At 39.9% G+C, this 18,399-nt stretch overlaps 1 protein-coding gene across 1 annotated transcript in view; it reads right to left on the bottom strand.

Annotated features, from left to right (window-relative positions):
• Cplane1 (ciliogenesis and planar polarity effector complex subunit 1) overlaps positions 1 to 18,399 on the bottom strand; it is an 86,219-nt gene that overhangs the window by 45,717 nt on the left and 22,103 nt on the right. The window contains exons 15-24 of the mRNA XM_048368241.1: positions 17,213 to 17,377; positions 11,938 to 12,123; positions 10,356 to 10,584; positions 9,259 to 9,398; positions 6,853 to 7,070; positions 6,402 to 6,566; positions 4,877 to 5,015; positions 2,137 to 2,246; positions 1,829 to 1,987; positions 487 to 595 (exon numbers count right to left, since the gene is read on the bottom strand). Coding sequence (XP_048224198.1) covers positions 487 to 595; positions 1,829 to 1,987; positions 2,137 to 2,246; positions 4,877 to 5,015; positions 6,402 to 6,566; positions 6,853 to 7,070; positions 9,259 to 9,398; positions 10,356 to 10,584; positions 11,938 to 12,123; positions 17,213 to 17,377 — 1,620 coding nt within the window. The remainder of the gene's footprint in view (positions 1 to 486; positions 596 to 1,828; positions 1,988 to 2,136; positions 2,247 to 4,876; positions 5,016 to 6,401; positions 6,567 to 6,852; positions 7,071 to 9,258; positions 9,399 to 10,355; positions 10,585 to 11,937; positions 12,124 to 17,212; positions 17,378 to 18,399) is intronic.

Consider the following 18,399-nt stretch of genomic DNA (forward strand, 5'->3'; position numbering starts at 1 on the left):
ACATTACATGCCAATTTAACTTGTTTGTTCAGACAAGATCTTTACGATGTTGCCAGGCTGATCTTGAACTCACGGACAGAAATGATTTCCTACCTCAGCCTGCCAACAAGCTGAGACTACAGAGGTCTGACACCACACACAACTTACATAGTCATTTTGTATCTCTCATCTTGTTTAATTCTCTCTCAACACAAAGAAGACAATAATCTAACCGATTTACAAAGATGGAAATGAGGCTTAGTTCTGAGCACCTTGCCTAAGGTTAAAGTTACTGATTTTCAGAGCCATGGCCTTCAGTCAGTCCTGTGTGGCACTACAATAGCAGAGTTAGTTCTGCAGTGGAGGAGTGCATTCGACTTGCTCACACTCCTCTCTTTAGGAAAAGGCAGAAATGCAGATATACAAGTAATGGAAAATAAATGCTTTCAAATCAAGACAAGCATCTTCAGCAATGTGTCCATTTGGTACTTGAGAAATGACAAATACCTTTCACTATACAGTGTCTGAGTCTCTGTTGAAGAGAGTGATATTTTTCTCTTAAAGGAACTCTGATGTCTTCAGGATTGGGAAATGCTTTGACGAAAATCTCTGCTACCTTCAGGAAAAAAAATGTTTTAGGACGTAAGATATCACAAGAAATGTACACACTGCCCTACTATGTAACTGTACCCTTTTTGCACAACACCTTGTAAAAAATTTTATGTTCAATTAATAAACAAATTAAAAAAAGTTTTAAGTATTTCAAGCAATATTCCTTAGACACTTTAATTCAAAATAAAAAATGCAAATTTATTAGTTTAAGTATTTAATTCAACATGTCAGTTTACGAGTACAACCCATCTTGATCAGTGTCATCTCTAGTCTTTTGATGTTGGCCAAAGCTGCTCTTTGATAATGAGTCTGAGTATCAGTTCCTCTTCTTTTTTCCTAATTTCAAAATACTTCATATTTAAAAATTGTGGGGCTGGGAATGTGGCTTAGCTGTAGAGTGTTTGCCTAATATGCATGAAGCCCTGGGTTCGATTCCTCAGCACCACATATACAGAAAAGGCCAGAAGTGGCACTGTGGCTCAAGTGGTAGAGTTCTAGCCTTGAGCAAAAAGAAGCCAGGGACAGTGCTCAGACCCTGAGTTCAAGTCCCAGAACTGGCTAGATAGATAGATTAATAAAATTGTATATATTCAAGATGTATAATGTAATCATTTTATATACATATGTATTGAGTGCCAAATTACAATAGTCAAATTACCACATCCATCACCACACAGAGTTATTACTGTGTTTTGGAGTGGTGTAGACATTTAAAATTCCTTCCCTTATCAGACTTCAGATGAACAATATAGTATCATTATATCATTACTTACAGTTATCATGTTGTACACTAGCTCCTTACAATTTATTCATATACATACATATATTGTGTATGTGTGTATATAGGCATATATACACATATAAATATACACACGTATATATATAACATACATATTTGAAACACAGTATTACTGTGTAACTCAGGCTAGTATCAAATTGGAGATTATAGGAATGCCAGCCTGAGAGTACAAGTATTCAACACCATATCTGGCTCTTACTCATTAAAAAAAAAAAAAAAAAGCCTTTAATCACATTTCCACCACTATTCTATTGGCTGCTTCTCTGAATCTCATTTTTTTTTTAGGTATGACACAAATGAGATTGTACAGTATTTTTCTTTTGGAACCTGGAAGATATAGTACAAAGTGAAATAAGGCAGACACAGAAAAGCAACATCATTCTTAGTTAAAATAAAAATCTGATTAAGGTTCAGTTTATTTACCTATAATCACATTACCTGTCTGATTGGTGGCAATTCACCAATAAGGCTCAATATTATGTCTTGAACAAGTTCTTCCATATTAAAAAAACGAGAGAAAGGTAGCATTCTATAAGCCCATTCCACAGCATTGAGACAATGCTCAACCGTACAAGAGTCAAACTCCACTTCCATGTCCTAAATGGGTATTGAAAAGATTCATTGCCTTTTCAGTTCAGATGGACAGACAAGACCAGTTTGAAAACAAATTTTGCTACTAAACAGTAAATTCTGCTAATTTCCCCAATACTTTTGAATCATTTTTCTTATTTTGCTCTAGTAAATACCTTCTCTCCGCTCACATTTTCTCTTGCTTTCTGATACTGCCTGCAGCTGTGGGATAACTTATCACGGACATGCAGCATCCAGCACAAAGCACAAAGTTCTCTAAAGCAACCTAAAGCAAGAATGCAAACAGTAAAGTTTATATATGTTAATGTCATAACAACTGTACATCTGACCTCTGCTGGGGTTCTTTGAAAATAACTTTGTTTACAAAGACATATTCCTGTTCTCATTACAAACACCTTGAAACATAGTCTCATTGTAAGTGTCTTACATATTTAAATTGAAAAAATCCTTCCAGAATCTTAAAGCATAATTTTACAATATTTCATGTATATCAATTGCATAAAATCATAAAAACATATTTATCCAGTAAGTAAATTACTCTAGCAGCTGCTTTATAATCTCATATTACCAATTTTTTTCAAAGCACCTAGTTATATATTGCATATTTGATTGAGAAAAACACTCAGTTATGTTCTTGCTGCTGGGAACAGGACTCAGGGTGGTAAGCAAGCCAGGCAAGTGCTATGCTACAACTCCAGCCCTGAAAAACAGGTACTGTTATGCATTTATGTTTAAATTCTCAATACTAACACTAATCAGCATGGATGTTTTATCAAACACACATATGGACTCAGTGGTAGGGTGTATGCTTAGCACGTGTAAGGACCTGGGTTCAATATCCAGCACTAGGGGGTGAGAAAGAAGCAATAAAAATACATCCAAAATAAAAACTCATACTATGTATGCTTCTTTACAATTAACCTTTTTCTAACCTAATATATCTTATATATCTTATAGTGGTAATAGAAACACAGTATTCCATTAAGTGAAGCATCATAATTTAACCCCAATAATGCAATAGGCTCACAATCCAGCTAGCCAAGTATGTTTCAACTGTTCTGTTCATCTTAAATTTAATTTTCCTTATTGTAACTGATCAATTAAATGAAATCTATCTTCTCCACTGATATGGTAAACAGGACCTTTCTTATGGAGGGAAAAAAGTAATGCCCTAAAATTTAAGTCATTCATTTAAGCCTTAATTTTATTTTAATTAATTAATTAATTTACTTATTGCCAATCCTGGGGCTTGAACTCAGGGCCTAGGCACTGTCCCTGAGCTTCTTTTGCTCAAGGCTAGCACTCTACCACTTGAGCCACAGTGCCCTTATGGCTTTCATATGGTACTGAGAAATCAAACCCAGGGCTTCAGGCTGCTAGGCAAGCACTCCGCCACTAAGCCACATTCCCAGACCTAAGCCTTACTTTTTAAATAAGCCTAGATTTTATAGCAAACTTACTTTTATAGTAGTGGTTAGTATTCTCATTTTTTAAGGAAAGTTACTTAATATACTTTTAAACTAATTATTACAAAGCCAGAAAGTACCATTTGATGTATAGAAACTGATCATAAAACGTATTTTCTACAAGCCCTCTCAACCCAGAAAGGGAAAGCAGGGGCACATACCCTTTGAAGACTATCAAGGGTACCCATGGGCATTTTTGTACTACATCTCAAGACCACATGATAAACTCTGATATGTTCTACCAACAGAGCATGGACCATTCTTTTGAGAAAGGCCCCTTCATTGGTGGATATGCTTTATTATCATATTTCTCAGGCATGTTGGGACAGAATTAAGGCCAGGAGTCAGTAAGGCAAAAAACAGCAACACTCTATGTAGCTAATGAGTAGCTAAATGGCACTGCTTACTTTTTGTGTTTTCCAAATTGTAGATTACAACCTATTATAAACTAGTAGACCCTAAAATCAGTACAGTAAGTTTCAACCATTTTTGAAAAATGAATACAATAGAAAATAGCAAGCTAGGTGTCAGTGACTACTCAGTAAGTTGGGAGGCCAGGAACTATAGGACTAAAGTTCAAAGCCAACATGGGCAGAAAAGGTTGTCAGACTCTGTCTCCAATTAAAGCCAAATACCAGACTGGAGGTATGGCTCAAGTAGAAGAGCATCAGCCATGAGCAAGAAAAACAAGTGAGAACAAGAGGACCTGAATTTAAGCCCTAGTGTCAGCACACAAGAAAAGGAAGGAAGGAAAAGGAGGGAAATGAAGAAGGGATGGGAGAGAGAAACAGATACATAGAGACAGATGGAGAGAGAATGAGAGATAGATATAGAGAGACAATAGCAAGAGGGTATTATAAACTGAGTGCCAGTGGCTCAAACCTTTCATCTTAGCTAATCAGGAAGTTGAAATCTGAGAATCATAGCTGTGTATAAAATGTGCCTTGGGGCTTGAACTGAGGGCCAAAGCATTCTTCATGATCATTTTTCACTCGAGGCTGGTACTCTATCACTTGAGCCACACCTCCTCTTCCAGCTATTTGTTGGTTAATTGTGGAGATAATAATATCATGGACTTTTCTGCCTAGACTGGTTTTGAACCAAGATCCTCAATCATTTAGAAACATTCCTCAGTCAAATGAAAAACATGGTGTCATTTTTTGTATTTAGGCTAATTTCTAGGCCAATGGTTTATTTCTTTTTTTTTTTTTTTGGCCAGTCCTTGGCCTTGGACTCAGGGCCTGAGAACCATCCCTGGCTTCTTCCCGCTCAAGGCTAGCACTCTGCCACCTGAGCCACAGCGCCCCTTCTGGCTGTTTTCCATATATGTGGTGCTGGGGAATTGAACTGAGAGCTTCATGTGTAGGAGGCAAGCACTCTTGCCACTAGGCCATATTCCCAGCCCCCCAATGGTTTATTTCTAACAAACCTATTGCTCGAATGGAAACTTCATCAAGCTTGTGGTCTCCAGATGCTCCAGGTCTGCAGAATGCTATGCCCCCTTTACAGTAGTTAAGTAAGGACTCAGGGAAGGAGCTCATTGAAGGAAGGGACCCTTTCACTCGAATCTGAAAGTGAAAGAATGACAGAATTATCATTAGTAAAATATTTTTAAAGAAAACAAGAGGGGCTGGGAATGTGGTCTAGTGGTAGAGTGCGTGCCTAGCATGCATGAAGCCCTGGGTTCGATTCCACAATACCACATATATGTAGAAAAAGCCAGAAGTGGCACTGTGGCTCAAGACGTAGAGTGCTAGCCTTGAGCAAAAATAAGCGAGTCCCAAGCCCCAGGACTGGCAAGAAAAAACCCAACAAAACAAAAAAGTTAAGATGAGCCACACAAAATGGAAAACACAACATTGTTCCTTTGCTACATAAGGAAAATAGCTCTGAAAGTAGCTGTGCTTTCAGAAACTTACCTCAAATCAAATTCAACAAATTCACCCATTTATATCTCAATGGAGGTAAGAGGAGCTAAGAGCTGGTGGCTCATACTAATAATCTCAGCCTCTCAGGAGGCTGAGACCTGATGATTGAAGTTCAAAACCAGCCAGGGTAGAGAAATCCCTGAGACTCTTATCTCCAATTACTCAGCAAAAAAGCCAGGAGTAAAGTGAAGGCAGAGCACCAGCCTTTGGCAAAAAAGCCAAATGAGAGCAAAAGATCCTGAGTTCAAGCCTCCAAAATACCAAAACTAAAAATAAATAGCTGATAAGAAAGGACTTTCTGGTGGACAAGGTGACATATCCGAAGTCAACCTGGTTGGAGAGCAGGTAAAAATGCAAGTACAACTTAGTAGAAATCTGGATAAAAGGGGCTGCCAGGCCCAGAATCAAACTGAACTGTACATCTTTGAAGATGGCAAGAGGAGCCTAACAAGAAACAGCCAAAATCTCACTCTACGTTCCCATGCTTTGGACCCACTGACGTCACCACAGAACAGATAACACCTACGGGAGAAGCCATCTCAGTGATGATGGGGGAGAAAAATAAGTGTAGTTCCCAGAAGCAAGCTGAGTAGATGGCATTTTCTACTTTTAGCCAAGGTAGGATTAGCTTGAAAATCCAGTCCATACTGCTTAGCTCTCAGCAGAAAGACAGGCTCCATATAAAATTATTTATCATAAATAGCCTGGAATATATAAATTCATAGGGAAGGACTTCTTGGAAAGTTTTTTTTTTGTTTTTTTTTGCCAGTCCTGGGCCTTGAACTCAGGGCCTGAGCACTGTCCCTGGCTTCTTTTTTACACAAGGCTAGCACTCTGCCACTTGAGCCACAGTGCCACTTCTGGCCTTTTCTATATATGTGGTGCTGAGGAATCGAACCCAGGGCTTCATGTATATGAGGCAAGCACCTTACCACTAGGATATTCCCAGCCCTGGAAAGTTTTTTTGTATAAATACCAGCATATGTCAGCTGTTCGATACAACACAATACTAAGACATTCCCATACCTTCTGCATGACTTTTCTTGCCCATCTCAGCTGCAAGATATACCACTGTGCTACAGGAAATGAACACCGAGCTGCCCGGAAAAGCAAGAGAATACGCTGCAGGATTCCAGACACCTTTTGCCTATTATCTTTTTCAGCTTTCAAAAGAAGATCATCACCATGTTCCTGAGGACAACAGAACAGTCATCTATTTAATTAAAGTCAAGTTAAAGTATAACCATCTGTATTTTACAGTTGAGGAAACTTAGCAAGTAGTTCAGTGTGTTAGCTATTATTACCTAACTCACCAGCTGCTTAATTAGTACACTTTAAATACAGTAGCCACATTGAGAAACCAACAATTTGTCTTCAGAGCTTACATTTTAACATGGTAATTGTTTATCATGTTGAGTATTTTCTAATAGGCAAAACCAACTTTAAATTAATTAGAAGAATAATGCATGAATCTCACCTCACTAAGAACAGCTGGCTGGGGACAATAGAGTGGAGGAGCTGGAAGATATAAGCGGACAGGCACTAAGCCCCAGAGCCTCTTACTGAACTCCTTGGCTGAGTCTATCAGAAGCTGAAGTGTCTCTGAAAGAATGTCTGCATCCACCATGACTGATGCCTTCAGAACTTCATGAACTGACCCAAAAAGCAGGTTAGCGTCTTCCTCCTCAATGGGATCTACCAGACACAAATTGTGGCACAATTAAGCCAGATGTGGTGGTACATACCTGTAATCCTAGCACACCAAAAGCTGAGGCAAGAAGATCCCAAGTTTAAGGACAGTGGGCTACATAATAAGGTCAAAATCATTATGCATTACATAGTGAAATCTTGTCTCAAAGAAAAAGCAGAAAAAAAGCTCTGCACACTGATTCACTGGTTGACATGCAAAACATCAAGCTTATAGGAAAAAATGTATGAACTACCCTCTTACTTTAATTTATAAGCATCTAGCAATGTACCAGTGGTCATGCCTATAATTCTAACTACTAAGGAGGCTGAGATATGAGAATCAGGATTCAAAACTAGGCTTAGCAAAGAAATCCTAGAGACTCTTCTCCTATTAATCAGTAAAAATCCAGAAGTGGAGATATGACTCTGGTGGTAGAGCATAAGGGCCTGAACACACACACACACACACTGGTGGTAGAGCATAAGGGCCTGAACACACACACACAAACACACACACACACACACACAGTTGTAAGCAATCAAAACCAGGCAATGGTGACTAAAGAAGCTAAAATCTGAAGGACTGAGGTTCTAAGTTAGCTCAGGCAGAACTTTTCAGTAGACTCCAGCTCCAAAATAACCAGATAGAAGTGGGGCTGCAGCATAGTCGAGAACCAAGCAAGCAAGCAAGTTTAAGACCCTCATACCTACAATCTTTTTTTTTTTCTTCCTGGTCATGAGGCTTGAACTCTCAGGGCCTGGGCACTGTCCCTGAGCTCTTTTGCCCAAGTCTACTGCTCTACCACTTTGAGCCACAGTGCCACTTCCAGTTTTTGAGTGGTTAGTTGGAAATAAGAAATCTCACAGGGGGGCTGGGGATATGGCCTAGTGGCAAGAGTGCTTGCCTCGTATACTTGAAGCCCTGGGTTCGATTCCCCAGCACCACATATACAGAAAATGGCCAGAAGTGGCGCTGTGACTCAAGTGGCAGAGTGCTAGCCTTGAGCAAAAAGAAGCCAGGGACAGTGCTCAGGCCCTGAGTCCAAAGCCCCAGGACTGGCAAAAAAACAAACAAAACAAAAGAAATCTCACAGGGACTTTTTGGCCCAAGCTGGCTTCAAACCGTGATCCTCATCTTCCTGAGATCTCATCTTCCTGAGTAGCTTGGATTACAGGTGTGAGCCACTGGTACCCAGCAATATCTATAATTTTTTTTTTTTTTTTTTTTTGGCCAGTCCTGGGCCTTGGACTCAGGGCCTGAGCACTGTCCCTGGCTTCTTCCCGCTCAAGGCTAGCACTCCGCCACTTGAGCCACAGCGCCACTTCTGGCCGTTTTCTGTATATGTGGTGCTGGGGAATCGAACCTAGGGCCTCGTGTATCCGAGGCAGGCACTCTTGCCACTAGGCTATATCCCCAGCCCTATAATTTTACCACTCAGAAATTTAGGGCAAGAAGGATCTCAGGTTCAAGGCTAGCCCAGGCTACATAGAAAGGCTCTGTCTAAAAGTCATCATTGGGGGCTGGGAATATGGCCTAGTGGCAAGAGTGCTTGCCTCATGTACATGAAGCCCTGGGTTCGATTCCCCACCACCACATATATAGAAAATGGCCAGAAGTGGCGCTGTGGCTCAAGTGGCAGAGTGCTAGCCTTGAGCAAAAAGAAGCCAGGGACAGTGCTCAGGCCCTGAGTCCAAGCCCAGGACTGGCCAAAAAACAAACAAACAAACAAATAAAAGTCATCATTGCCATTATTGTCATTGTCATCATCATCATGATAAAAAGATAAAAAAAATCATTCACAGCTGGGAATGTGGCTTAGTGGTAGAGTGCTTGCCTAGCATGCATGAAGCCCTGGGTTCGATTCCTCAGTACTACATAAACAGAAAAAGCCAGAGTAGCACTGTGGCTCAAGTAGTAGAGCACTAACTTTGAGTACACAAAGGATCAGGGACAGTGCCCAGGCCCTGAGTTCAAGCCCCAGGACTGGCAAAAAAAAGAAAAATAAAATCATTCACACTGTTTTGTTCTGGGATCAATTTTAGATTCTCCCATGAATAATTATAAATATCATCTTTATATTTTTGATAAGCTTCTTTCAATGTGTTAATACTATTAATATACATTCATAAGTTATTTATAATAAGGTTTCTATTAACCTGATATACATGTCAGACACTTTTGAAGGTAACAAACCTGTAAACTGTTTAAGTTTTGACCTCATTTCATTTTTTGCTTCCAAAGAGGCTGGCTGACCTAAGAAACACTGCAGTTTTTCCTCGAAAATCTTTGCTGGGGTCATATCTAATGGTAGATTCACATTCTTTTTCTTAGCCCTGAAATGACATTACATTAAGAGAAATGAATCCAAATTTTGAAAAAGGGAAAGATTCCACCCATCAAGAACTAAACATGAGAACTTAAGAAACTATGAAGTTTACTTGTTTTACTCACCCTACATTAAACAGAAGGAAGACATTAGGCATATGACAGTGGCTCAGACCTGTAATCCTAGCTTTTCAGTGAGCTGAGATCTGAGGATCACTGTTCAAAACTAGCTAGAGAAGGAAAGTGGATGAGAATCGTATCTCCTAATAAGTACCAAAAAGGCCAGAAGTAGAGCTGTGGCTCAAGTAGAAGAGCTCAAGCCTGATGCACAAAAGTTGAGACAGGCCTTGAGTTGAAGCCCTAGGACTGGCACCAAAACAACAACAACAACAACAACATCCTGTTTGGGATTAACTCTCTCACTGACCATGTGCTCTTTAAGAACATTACTAACACATAAGTATGCTAAATAAATGTTTTAAAACATAAGCTACTGAGCTTCCTGTCTAACATAGTAATAGCATATATCTCTTTAAGTTTAATTAAAATTAAATTGGAAATGCAACTTCTTTGTCTCACTAAGCACATTTCAAATGCTAAGTTACTTGTGGCTGCTGGCGTCTACAATGGACAGCAAGCAGAGAACACTGAAGAAAGTTCTATGGGAAAATGGTGAACTAAGAAATCCACATACATGAATACAAACAGGAGAGACATAAAATACTTTAAATGACACTATTATACCATATCTTAAGCTTGCTTTAAAAATGCTTTCCTTGATCTAGGTGCCAGTGGCTCATGCTAGCAATCCTAGCTATTCAGGAGGTTAATACGATTTGAAGCCATCCCAGGCAGAAAAGCCTGATAGACTCAAGTGGTAGAGTGTCATCCATGAATGAAAACTGCTAGTGCTCAAAGCCCTGAGTTTGAACCCTTGGACTGAGATGAAAAAAAAAAATACATACCTCATAGAATTACTATCATTGTTACAGAACAGTTGGAAGGCCACTCCAATGGAAACAGATGTCTTCCAGTCTCCAAGTCTGTGTGCCAGCCACACAGCCTCTGGAATCAGGCCACCAATCAATAATAATTCAAGGGCATATTCAGCTGTCCACACACTTGAGAGACTCTGATCTCTAACAACACTGGCCACCTTAGCATGCTGTAGAGGAATGAGTCGAAAGGACTGCTCTGTGAGTAAATGAAAGAAAATGGACAACACAATTACAGACATATATCCAAACTCATGCCTTCTTATATAGTATATTTACCTCTTTAGTTAGTATATTCTACACAGAGCCACAAGGCAGATACATACAAAATGGGCACTATATCCTAGGGCAGTTTTTGTTAACACTGAAAAATATGTCATTAATACAAAAGGTTAATATCTATTCCTTCAGTTGAAGCAACTTCAAAAAGGATAGAAATGTTATTTTAAAAATGTATTAAAAAAAAAAAAAAGAAAGCGGGGGGTGAGGGCGGGGTGGGTATAGAGAAGATGAGAGAAAAATAAGGAAGGGGGTAACAAGTATTGCAAGAAATGTACTCACTACCTTACGTATGTAACTGCAACCCCTCTGTACATCACCTTGACAATAAAATTAAATTAAAAAAATGCATTTTGAAGGCTGGGAATACGGCCTAGTGATAAAGTGCTCGCCTCTTATACATGAAGCCTGGGTTCAATTCCTCAGCACCACATATATAGAAAAGGCTGGAAGTGGTGCTGTGGCTCAAGTGGCAGAGTGCTAGCCTTGAGCAAAAAAGAAGCCAGGGACAGTGCTCAGGCCCTGAGTTCAAGCCCCAGGACTGGCAACAAAAACAAAACCAAACAAAAAATGCATTTTGAAGTTGAGTATAGTGACTTAATCCTGTAATCCAAACTACTTGGGAGGCAGAGATCTGGAAGGTCAGGGTTCAAGGCCATCCAGAAGAAAAGTTTTCATGAAAATGCATTTCAACCAATCATTGGGAGTGGTAGCATACACCTGTCATCCCAGCTATAGGGGAAGCACAATGGCTAGGGGCAGGGGTGTATGCACACCATCCTAGAGGTCAAGGAAAGTAGAAATAGGATCATAGTCCAGGCATAATGTAAGACCTCATATCAAAAATAACCACCACACAAAAAAGGAGCTAAAGTGTAGAATGCTTGCTTAGCAAAAGCATAAAGCCCTGAGTTCAAATCCCCATAAAGCTCCCCCCCAAAAAGACTCATTTTGAGTTGAGTGTGGTGGTTCATGCTCAAACACTGTATCTTCCATGAAATAATTTCCTTAAATATTATGTGCGAAAAGCAAGGAAGGGTTGAGCTGGGAATGTGGCTTAGTGGTAGAGTGCTTGCCTAGCATGCAAAAGCCCTGGGTTCCATTCCTCAGCACCACATACACAGAAAAAGCTGGATGTGGTGCTGCGGCTCAAGTGGTAAAGTGCTAGCCTTAAGCTAAAGGAGCTCAGGGACAGTGCCCAGGACCTGAGTTCAAGCCCCAGGATTGGGGGCGGGGGGAGCAAGGAAGGAATTAATCTCGTACCACACGTTACCTGTTTTCGTGTGAAGAGGAGGAAGAACATTCACACTGTGAGGTGGCAAAATGCAGAGTGGCTGATTGGTGAAATAGGCGGCCATGAAGCGAGCCATAGACTGAACAACTCTTACTGCAGCCTCAGGGTAGACATTGTCAGTCAAGGCAAACTCATGAGACTTCTCGGGGTCTAAGGAACATAACACTGGACCAAAGGAAGTCCTGATTAAACCACCAAAAAGTAGGAATATTCAAGTTCATTATATAAGAAAAAATAAAAACTAAAATCTCTTTCTGATATAAGCAGCTATGACCCATAAGTTATAATAGCTCCTCTTTTTTTTTTCAAATTTTTATTATCAAACTGATGTACAGAGAGGTTACAGTTTCATACGTTAGGCATTGGATACATTACTTGTACTATTTGTTACCTCGTCCCTCATACCCTCCTCCCTCCTCCCCCCTTCCATTTCCCCCCATGAGGTGTTCAGTTCACTTAGACCAAACAGTTTTGCAAGTATTGCTTTTGTAGTTGTTTTTCTTTTTTTACCCTGTGTCTCTCAATTTTGGTAGCTCCTCTTGAAGACAGTAAGAACAGAAATGATTCACTTGTGATTATATGCACATACAGTTAGAAACTGTTCACAACATTTAAGAGTTTTATTTGTATAGTAAAAGGTTTACAAAATAATACTATCATGACAGACTCCGTGGGCTCAGTACAAAGATTCATCTGAAAAAAATCACCAAAGCAGTGATAAGTCACTTGATCTTAGCAAAAATGTCAAAAATAAAACAGAGTTTCTTAATGCTTTTTTCAATACCATTAGAACTGAGAATTTATGCCCATTAGTTACAGCACTGCATGACTGTAGGATTCTTTGAGGAGGACATGACAAGAATAGGTAGGATTGGAGAAGAAGAGCAGAAGGTAGGTGGTAGAGAGAAGTTACAAAAAAAATTTCTGGGGGCTGGGGATATAGCCTAGTGGCAAGAGTGCCTGCCTCGGATACACGAGGCCCTAGGTTCGATTCCCCAGCACCACATATACAGAAAACGGCCAGAAGCGGCGCTGTGGCTCAAGTGGCAGAGTGCTAGCCTTGAGCGGGAAGAAGCCAGGGACAGTGCTCAGGCCCTGAGTCCAAGGCCCAGGACTGGCCAAAAAAAAAAAAAAAAAAAAAAAAATTTCTGGAGTTGAGCTTAGTATGTAGTCCAGTGGTAGAATGAATGCTTAGCAAGCTCAAGGCCCAGGTTCAACTACCACCTCAATAACAATGAGAATTAACCAATAATAAAAATTGAAAGCAAATTCTAGGATTGGGGATGTAGCTCTGTAGTAAAGCATCAGCCTGCTATGTACAAGGCCCTAGATCTACTCCTAGCCCCCATAAAAATAAAAAAAATGATTAGCTGACCACTAAATTAACTAGCCTACTCAGGAGCTGAGACTTTCAGGATCATAGTTAAAGCCAGCCAAGGCAGAAAAGACTCCATGTTTGGTTAACCAGCAAAACGCATGATTGTAGGTGTGGCTCAAGTAGTAGAGTACTAGCAAGCCATGAGCATAAAAGCTGAGTTGTTATGGTTGGGAATATGGCCTAGAGGTAAAGTGCTTGCCTTGCATGCATGAAGCCCTAGGTTCGATTCCTCAGCACCACATATACAGAAAAAGCCAGATGTGGTGCTGTGGCTCAAGTGGCAGAGGGCAAAAAGGAAGCCAGGGAGAGTGCCCAGGCCCTGAGTCCAAGCCCCAGGACTGGCAAAAAAAAAATTTTTTTAAAGCTGAGCTGTCAAACAGATATCAAAAAAGGGGAGTGGTGAGGTTTAAATTCTGAACATGCTACAATGATGTTAGTAATGGTAGTCTTATACAATTAAAAGTTAAATCATATATATGTATATATGTATGATGATTTTTATAAAACAGGTGTGAAGAAGAGAGTTAAGATAATAATAAGCCTAACTTTGAAAGGTCTGCTTATTAGGCTGGCCCTTGGCTGGCACCTGAGACATTGGATTTGGGGAGAACTTCTACCATGTTAAGTAAGAATTGCTCACTGAGACTGCATTACTGGCAGAAAGAAAAAAGGAAAGAAGAGAGAGATGAGGGAAAGAAGTAGGAGGGAAAAGGGAAGGAGAAAAGAAGGGATGGAGAGAGTACAAGAAAGAAGGAAGGAGGGAGGGAAAAGGAAGGAAGGAAGGAAGAAGGAAGAAGGAAGAAAGGAAGAAAGGAAGGAAGGAAAGAAGAAAGGAAGGAAGGAAGGAAGAAGGAAGAAAGGAAGGAAAGAAGGAAGGAAGGAAGGAAGGAAGGAGGAAGAAAGAAGAAAGGAAGGAAGGAAGGAAGGAAGGAAGGAAGGAAAGAAGGAAGGAAGGAAGGAAGGAAGGAAAATGGCTATGCTGAAAACACTTTCCTTCTGAGATCATGGCATTAGGGTATGAGCTAGATGGAAGGGAAGTAGGTTACAAGCCAGTGTCATCTCACTTGTTCTTAAAACTCTTCTCTGGGGGAACCAGGCACATTCTGCTTCTCTCCATAAGAGAAGGATTATGGCAGCTGGAGCTTGAGTTCCTCCAGGCTTTATTTACACATGCACCTTTCACTCTGCAGATTTCTATGTGACTTCTTTCACTGAGCACAACTACTCCTGTATTCTGAGACCAGCAGGTCCTCCGAGAGAGATATACCTGGTGAGTTAGTCACAGGTCCCTACCCCAACAAGTGCATGAGGAGTATATTTTAAACAGGAACCATTAAAAATTAAACCATGTCCAAGAGAAGGACACAGGAGGATTCTATTGTTGACGTTATCTTTAAAGTTCTAGATGAATTTCCTGTGGCGTACCCTACGTGGTTACTGTATATGATTTTGGTACACTAGATATTGTATATATGCCTACCTGATCTAGGGAAGGGAAAGAAAAATGAGGGTGTAAGATATCACAAGAAATGTATTCACTGCCTTATTATATAACTGTACCCTCTTTGCACAACACCTTGTCAATAAAATTTAATTTAAAAAATTAAACCATGAAGGACTGTAATGTTAACTTATCCTGAAAGCTAATTATGTGTGGCCAGAATTGTTAGAAAAAATAACTATGCAACCATCTCTGAAGTCATACTCAAAACTCTTTCTTTTTATACAGCTAGTGAAACTCTCTGGAGGGCAACCTGACAACAGGGATTAAGGACTAAAGCTGTGATCTTTGATCCACTAAAATTTTGGGGGGAATTTATCCTAAAGAAATTATTATAATGTTCATAAATATTTAGTCACTACAGCACTTTCTGAAGCAGTACAAATGGGAGAAAAACACAAAATATACAGTTTGCTGTTGTTGTTGGTGGTGGTGGTGGCGGGGGGTGTGTGTGTGCGTGCGTGCGTGCGTGCGTGCGTGCGTGTGTGTGTGTGTGTGTGTGTGTGTGTGTGTGTCTTGGGGCTTGACTCAGAGTCTGGGCATTGTCCCTGAGGTTTTTTTCTCAAGGCTGGTGCTCTATCAACTTGAGCCACAACTCCACTTCCAGCTTTTTGGTGGAGACAAAAGTCTCATCGACTTTCCTGTCCAGGCTGGCTTCAAACTGTGATCCTCAGATCTCAGTCTCCTGAATACCTAGGATTATAGACATGAGCCACTGGAGCCCAAGTTCAACAAGAATTTTTTTTTTTTACTCCTTTCTCATTTTTCTCCCACCCTCCCTCCCCCCTACCCACTCCCTCTGCTTTCATCTTTTTTTTTTTGGTTTAACCTTCCCAATGATGGACATTGTCATTCTAATCTACAATGCTTAAGAACTCTACAAACACTAACAATAAAACAATTTCTTTCAGGTCAGTCAATAGGTTTTTTTTTTTTTTTTGCCAGTCCTGGGCCTTGGACTCAGGGCCTGAGCACTGTCCCTGGCTTCTTTTTGCTCAAGGTTAGCACTCTGCTACTTGAGCCACAGCGCCACTTCTGGCCGATTTCTATATATGTGGTGGTGGGGAATCGAACACAGGGCTTCATGTAAACAAGGCAAGCACTCTTTGCCACTAGGCCATTCCCAGCCCAGTCAATAGGTACTTTTAAAGAATATTTTTAAATGAAAATTTTTGACATTGAAAAACATCATTACAGGGCTGGGGATATGGCCTAGTGGCTAGAGTGCCTGCCTCTTATTCATGAGGCCCTGGGTTCGATTCCCCAGCACCACATATACAGAAAATGGCCAGAAGTGGAGCTGTGGCTCAAGTTGGCAGAGTGCTAGCCTTGAGCAAAAAGAAGCCAGGGACAGTGCTCAGGCCCTGAGTCCAAGCCCCAGGACTGGCCAAAAAACAAAAACAAAACAAAACAGAAAAACATCATTACATTAAATGTCAAAAGATTATAAAACTGGGAAGGGGTGAAAATTACAAAATAGAATATATAACTCTGATAACATGAGTCCAATACCCAGCATTGCAAAGATAATAATATAAATTAATAAATAATAAAAAGTGGGCTAGCTTCTGGTAGCTCATGCCTATAATCCTAGCTACTTAGAAGGCTGAGATCTGAGGATCATAGTTTGAAGCCAGCTAAGTAAGAATGTCCGTGAGACTCTTATATCCAATAAACAAAAAAGCCAGAAGTAAAGCTGTGGCTCAAGTGGTAGAGGGATAACCATTAGTAACAGAAGCCCAGGGACAGAGCTCAGGCCCTGAGTTCAAGCCCCAGGACCAGCACATACACACAGACACACAAAAATAGTACAAACTCTTCATAGAATGTTCTGATAAAATGGGCCTTTGGAAGACATTCCTATTCATTTGATATATTCAAGAGACTCCTGCTCTGCAACCTTTAGAAATATAGGCTAACTCACACATATTTTTCCCTCTAGATACTGTGGAATTTAAGCATTATCTTCTTGAAAAAGAGCAATACAGAAATGGTGCAGTCTCTTAAACAGATTACAAAATGACTCACAATACCTCCAAAAGTAATCTTGACTTTCCTAAACCATTTAAGCAACATATTAAAAAGTACATTAAAGAAAAGAAACCACTTTGGTACATAATACTGTAAATGACAAGTAGGGCTGTGAGGAAAGGCAACTACTGCTAACTCCTGGGGATTCTAAGCCTAAAAACAAGCAAAACCAAACAAAATTAAAAAACTCAACATGATCCTTGTCATTGAGAAGTTTACAATCTAAAATCCAATGTGCTATAACTTAGTCACCATTGAAGCAACCAACTTCTATATACATGCAATTTTATATACAAATTTATAAATATAAATAAAAAGAAAATACTGACTTTTCAAAAGCATACCTGAACAATCTTCATCTTCTTTCACAGGTAATTGGGACTGCCTCAGTATTTCTCTTACTAGCTGATCACATAATCCTTGAGCATCATTTAAATTATAGCTATAAAGGTGGCCGTATAGGAGAGAAAGATAATAGCGTATCTGAAGAAAACATGTCCTTCTTCCTCCTGGAAAAAGGGACAAATTAAAATTTCCTTAAAAGCATGTGAGTAAGGGAATCTTTGTCAAATAATAGTAGATAGAAGTATATAACTAGTGAAAATTCATCAAGCTTATGGTATACTTATGGTATATAAACTTTTCTGTATCTGTTTCATCTTCAATAAAATTTTTTTTAAACGGGTCAGCAATACTTTGTTCTTTTTCATTTTAAATTCTGAATGATTTTCTTTCAAAAGGTCCTATGATGACTAAGATTTTAATGCAAAGAGCATAATACTATCTACCGTTAATAATTTCTTACTCAAGTACACACAGTATTATTATTAACAGTATTATAAACATGTCCAAATCTCTTAAGGAGTCCTCTATATGCCAAAGAGATGTTCAAAGAGACTTTAGGAAGGAGAAGAAACAATTGCCCCAATTATACTGGAACCCTGACAACTGCCTTCAAATATTGAAAGCTATTATGACTCACACTGTGGCTGCTTACTCCTTGTTTCTTCCTCTTTGTTTTACTTTGTTTTATTTTAGTTTGTTATTAAGGTAGTAAGGCTTGAACTTGGAAATTCTTTTTTACTGAGTTAAATAATTCCAGCTTTACAAAGCAGCGTTCCAAAGTACCCAGATCCTTATTTCTCACTAAGTGTGATAATGTAAACCAAGACAGAAAAGCAGCTCGAGAGGTAACTCAACTGGAATATAGACGCTTTCCTTGTCTCACTGTTATGCCCAAGTCGCGAGACGACCACCAAGAAGACCACTAAGAGCCAGACGTTCTGAAATGCAAAAGCAAGGCTTTATCCAGGCGGGCTGCAGCTCAGGCCTCAAAGCTTGTCTGGTTCTCGGTGGTCTTCTTGGTGGTCATCTCAAGACTTGGGCATAACATTCCCACCTTTCTCCTGTCTGGACTGCATCACCAAAGGGTGGCTGAGATCAGGAATAATGGAGGTGCTGCAGGGCCAGCCAGGGCAGATAATTCCAAAGTCTCCATTTCCTCAGAGGAAAGCTGGATACAGCAGCATGC

The sequence above is a fragment of the Perognathus longimembris genome, chromosome 19, assembly GCF_023159225.1.
Source record: "Perognathus longimembris pacificus isolate PPM17 chromosome 19, ASM2315922v1, whole genome shotgun sequence".
In the NCBI taxonomy this organism is placed as follows: domain Eukaryota; kingdom Metazoa; phylum Chordata; class Mammalia; order Rodentia; family Heteromyidae; genus Perognathus; species Perognathus longimembris.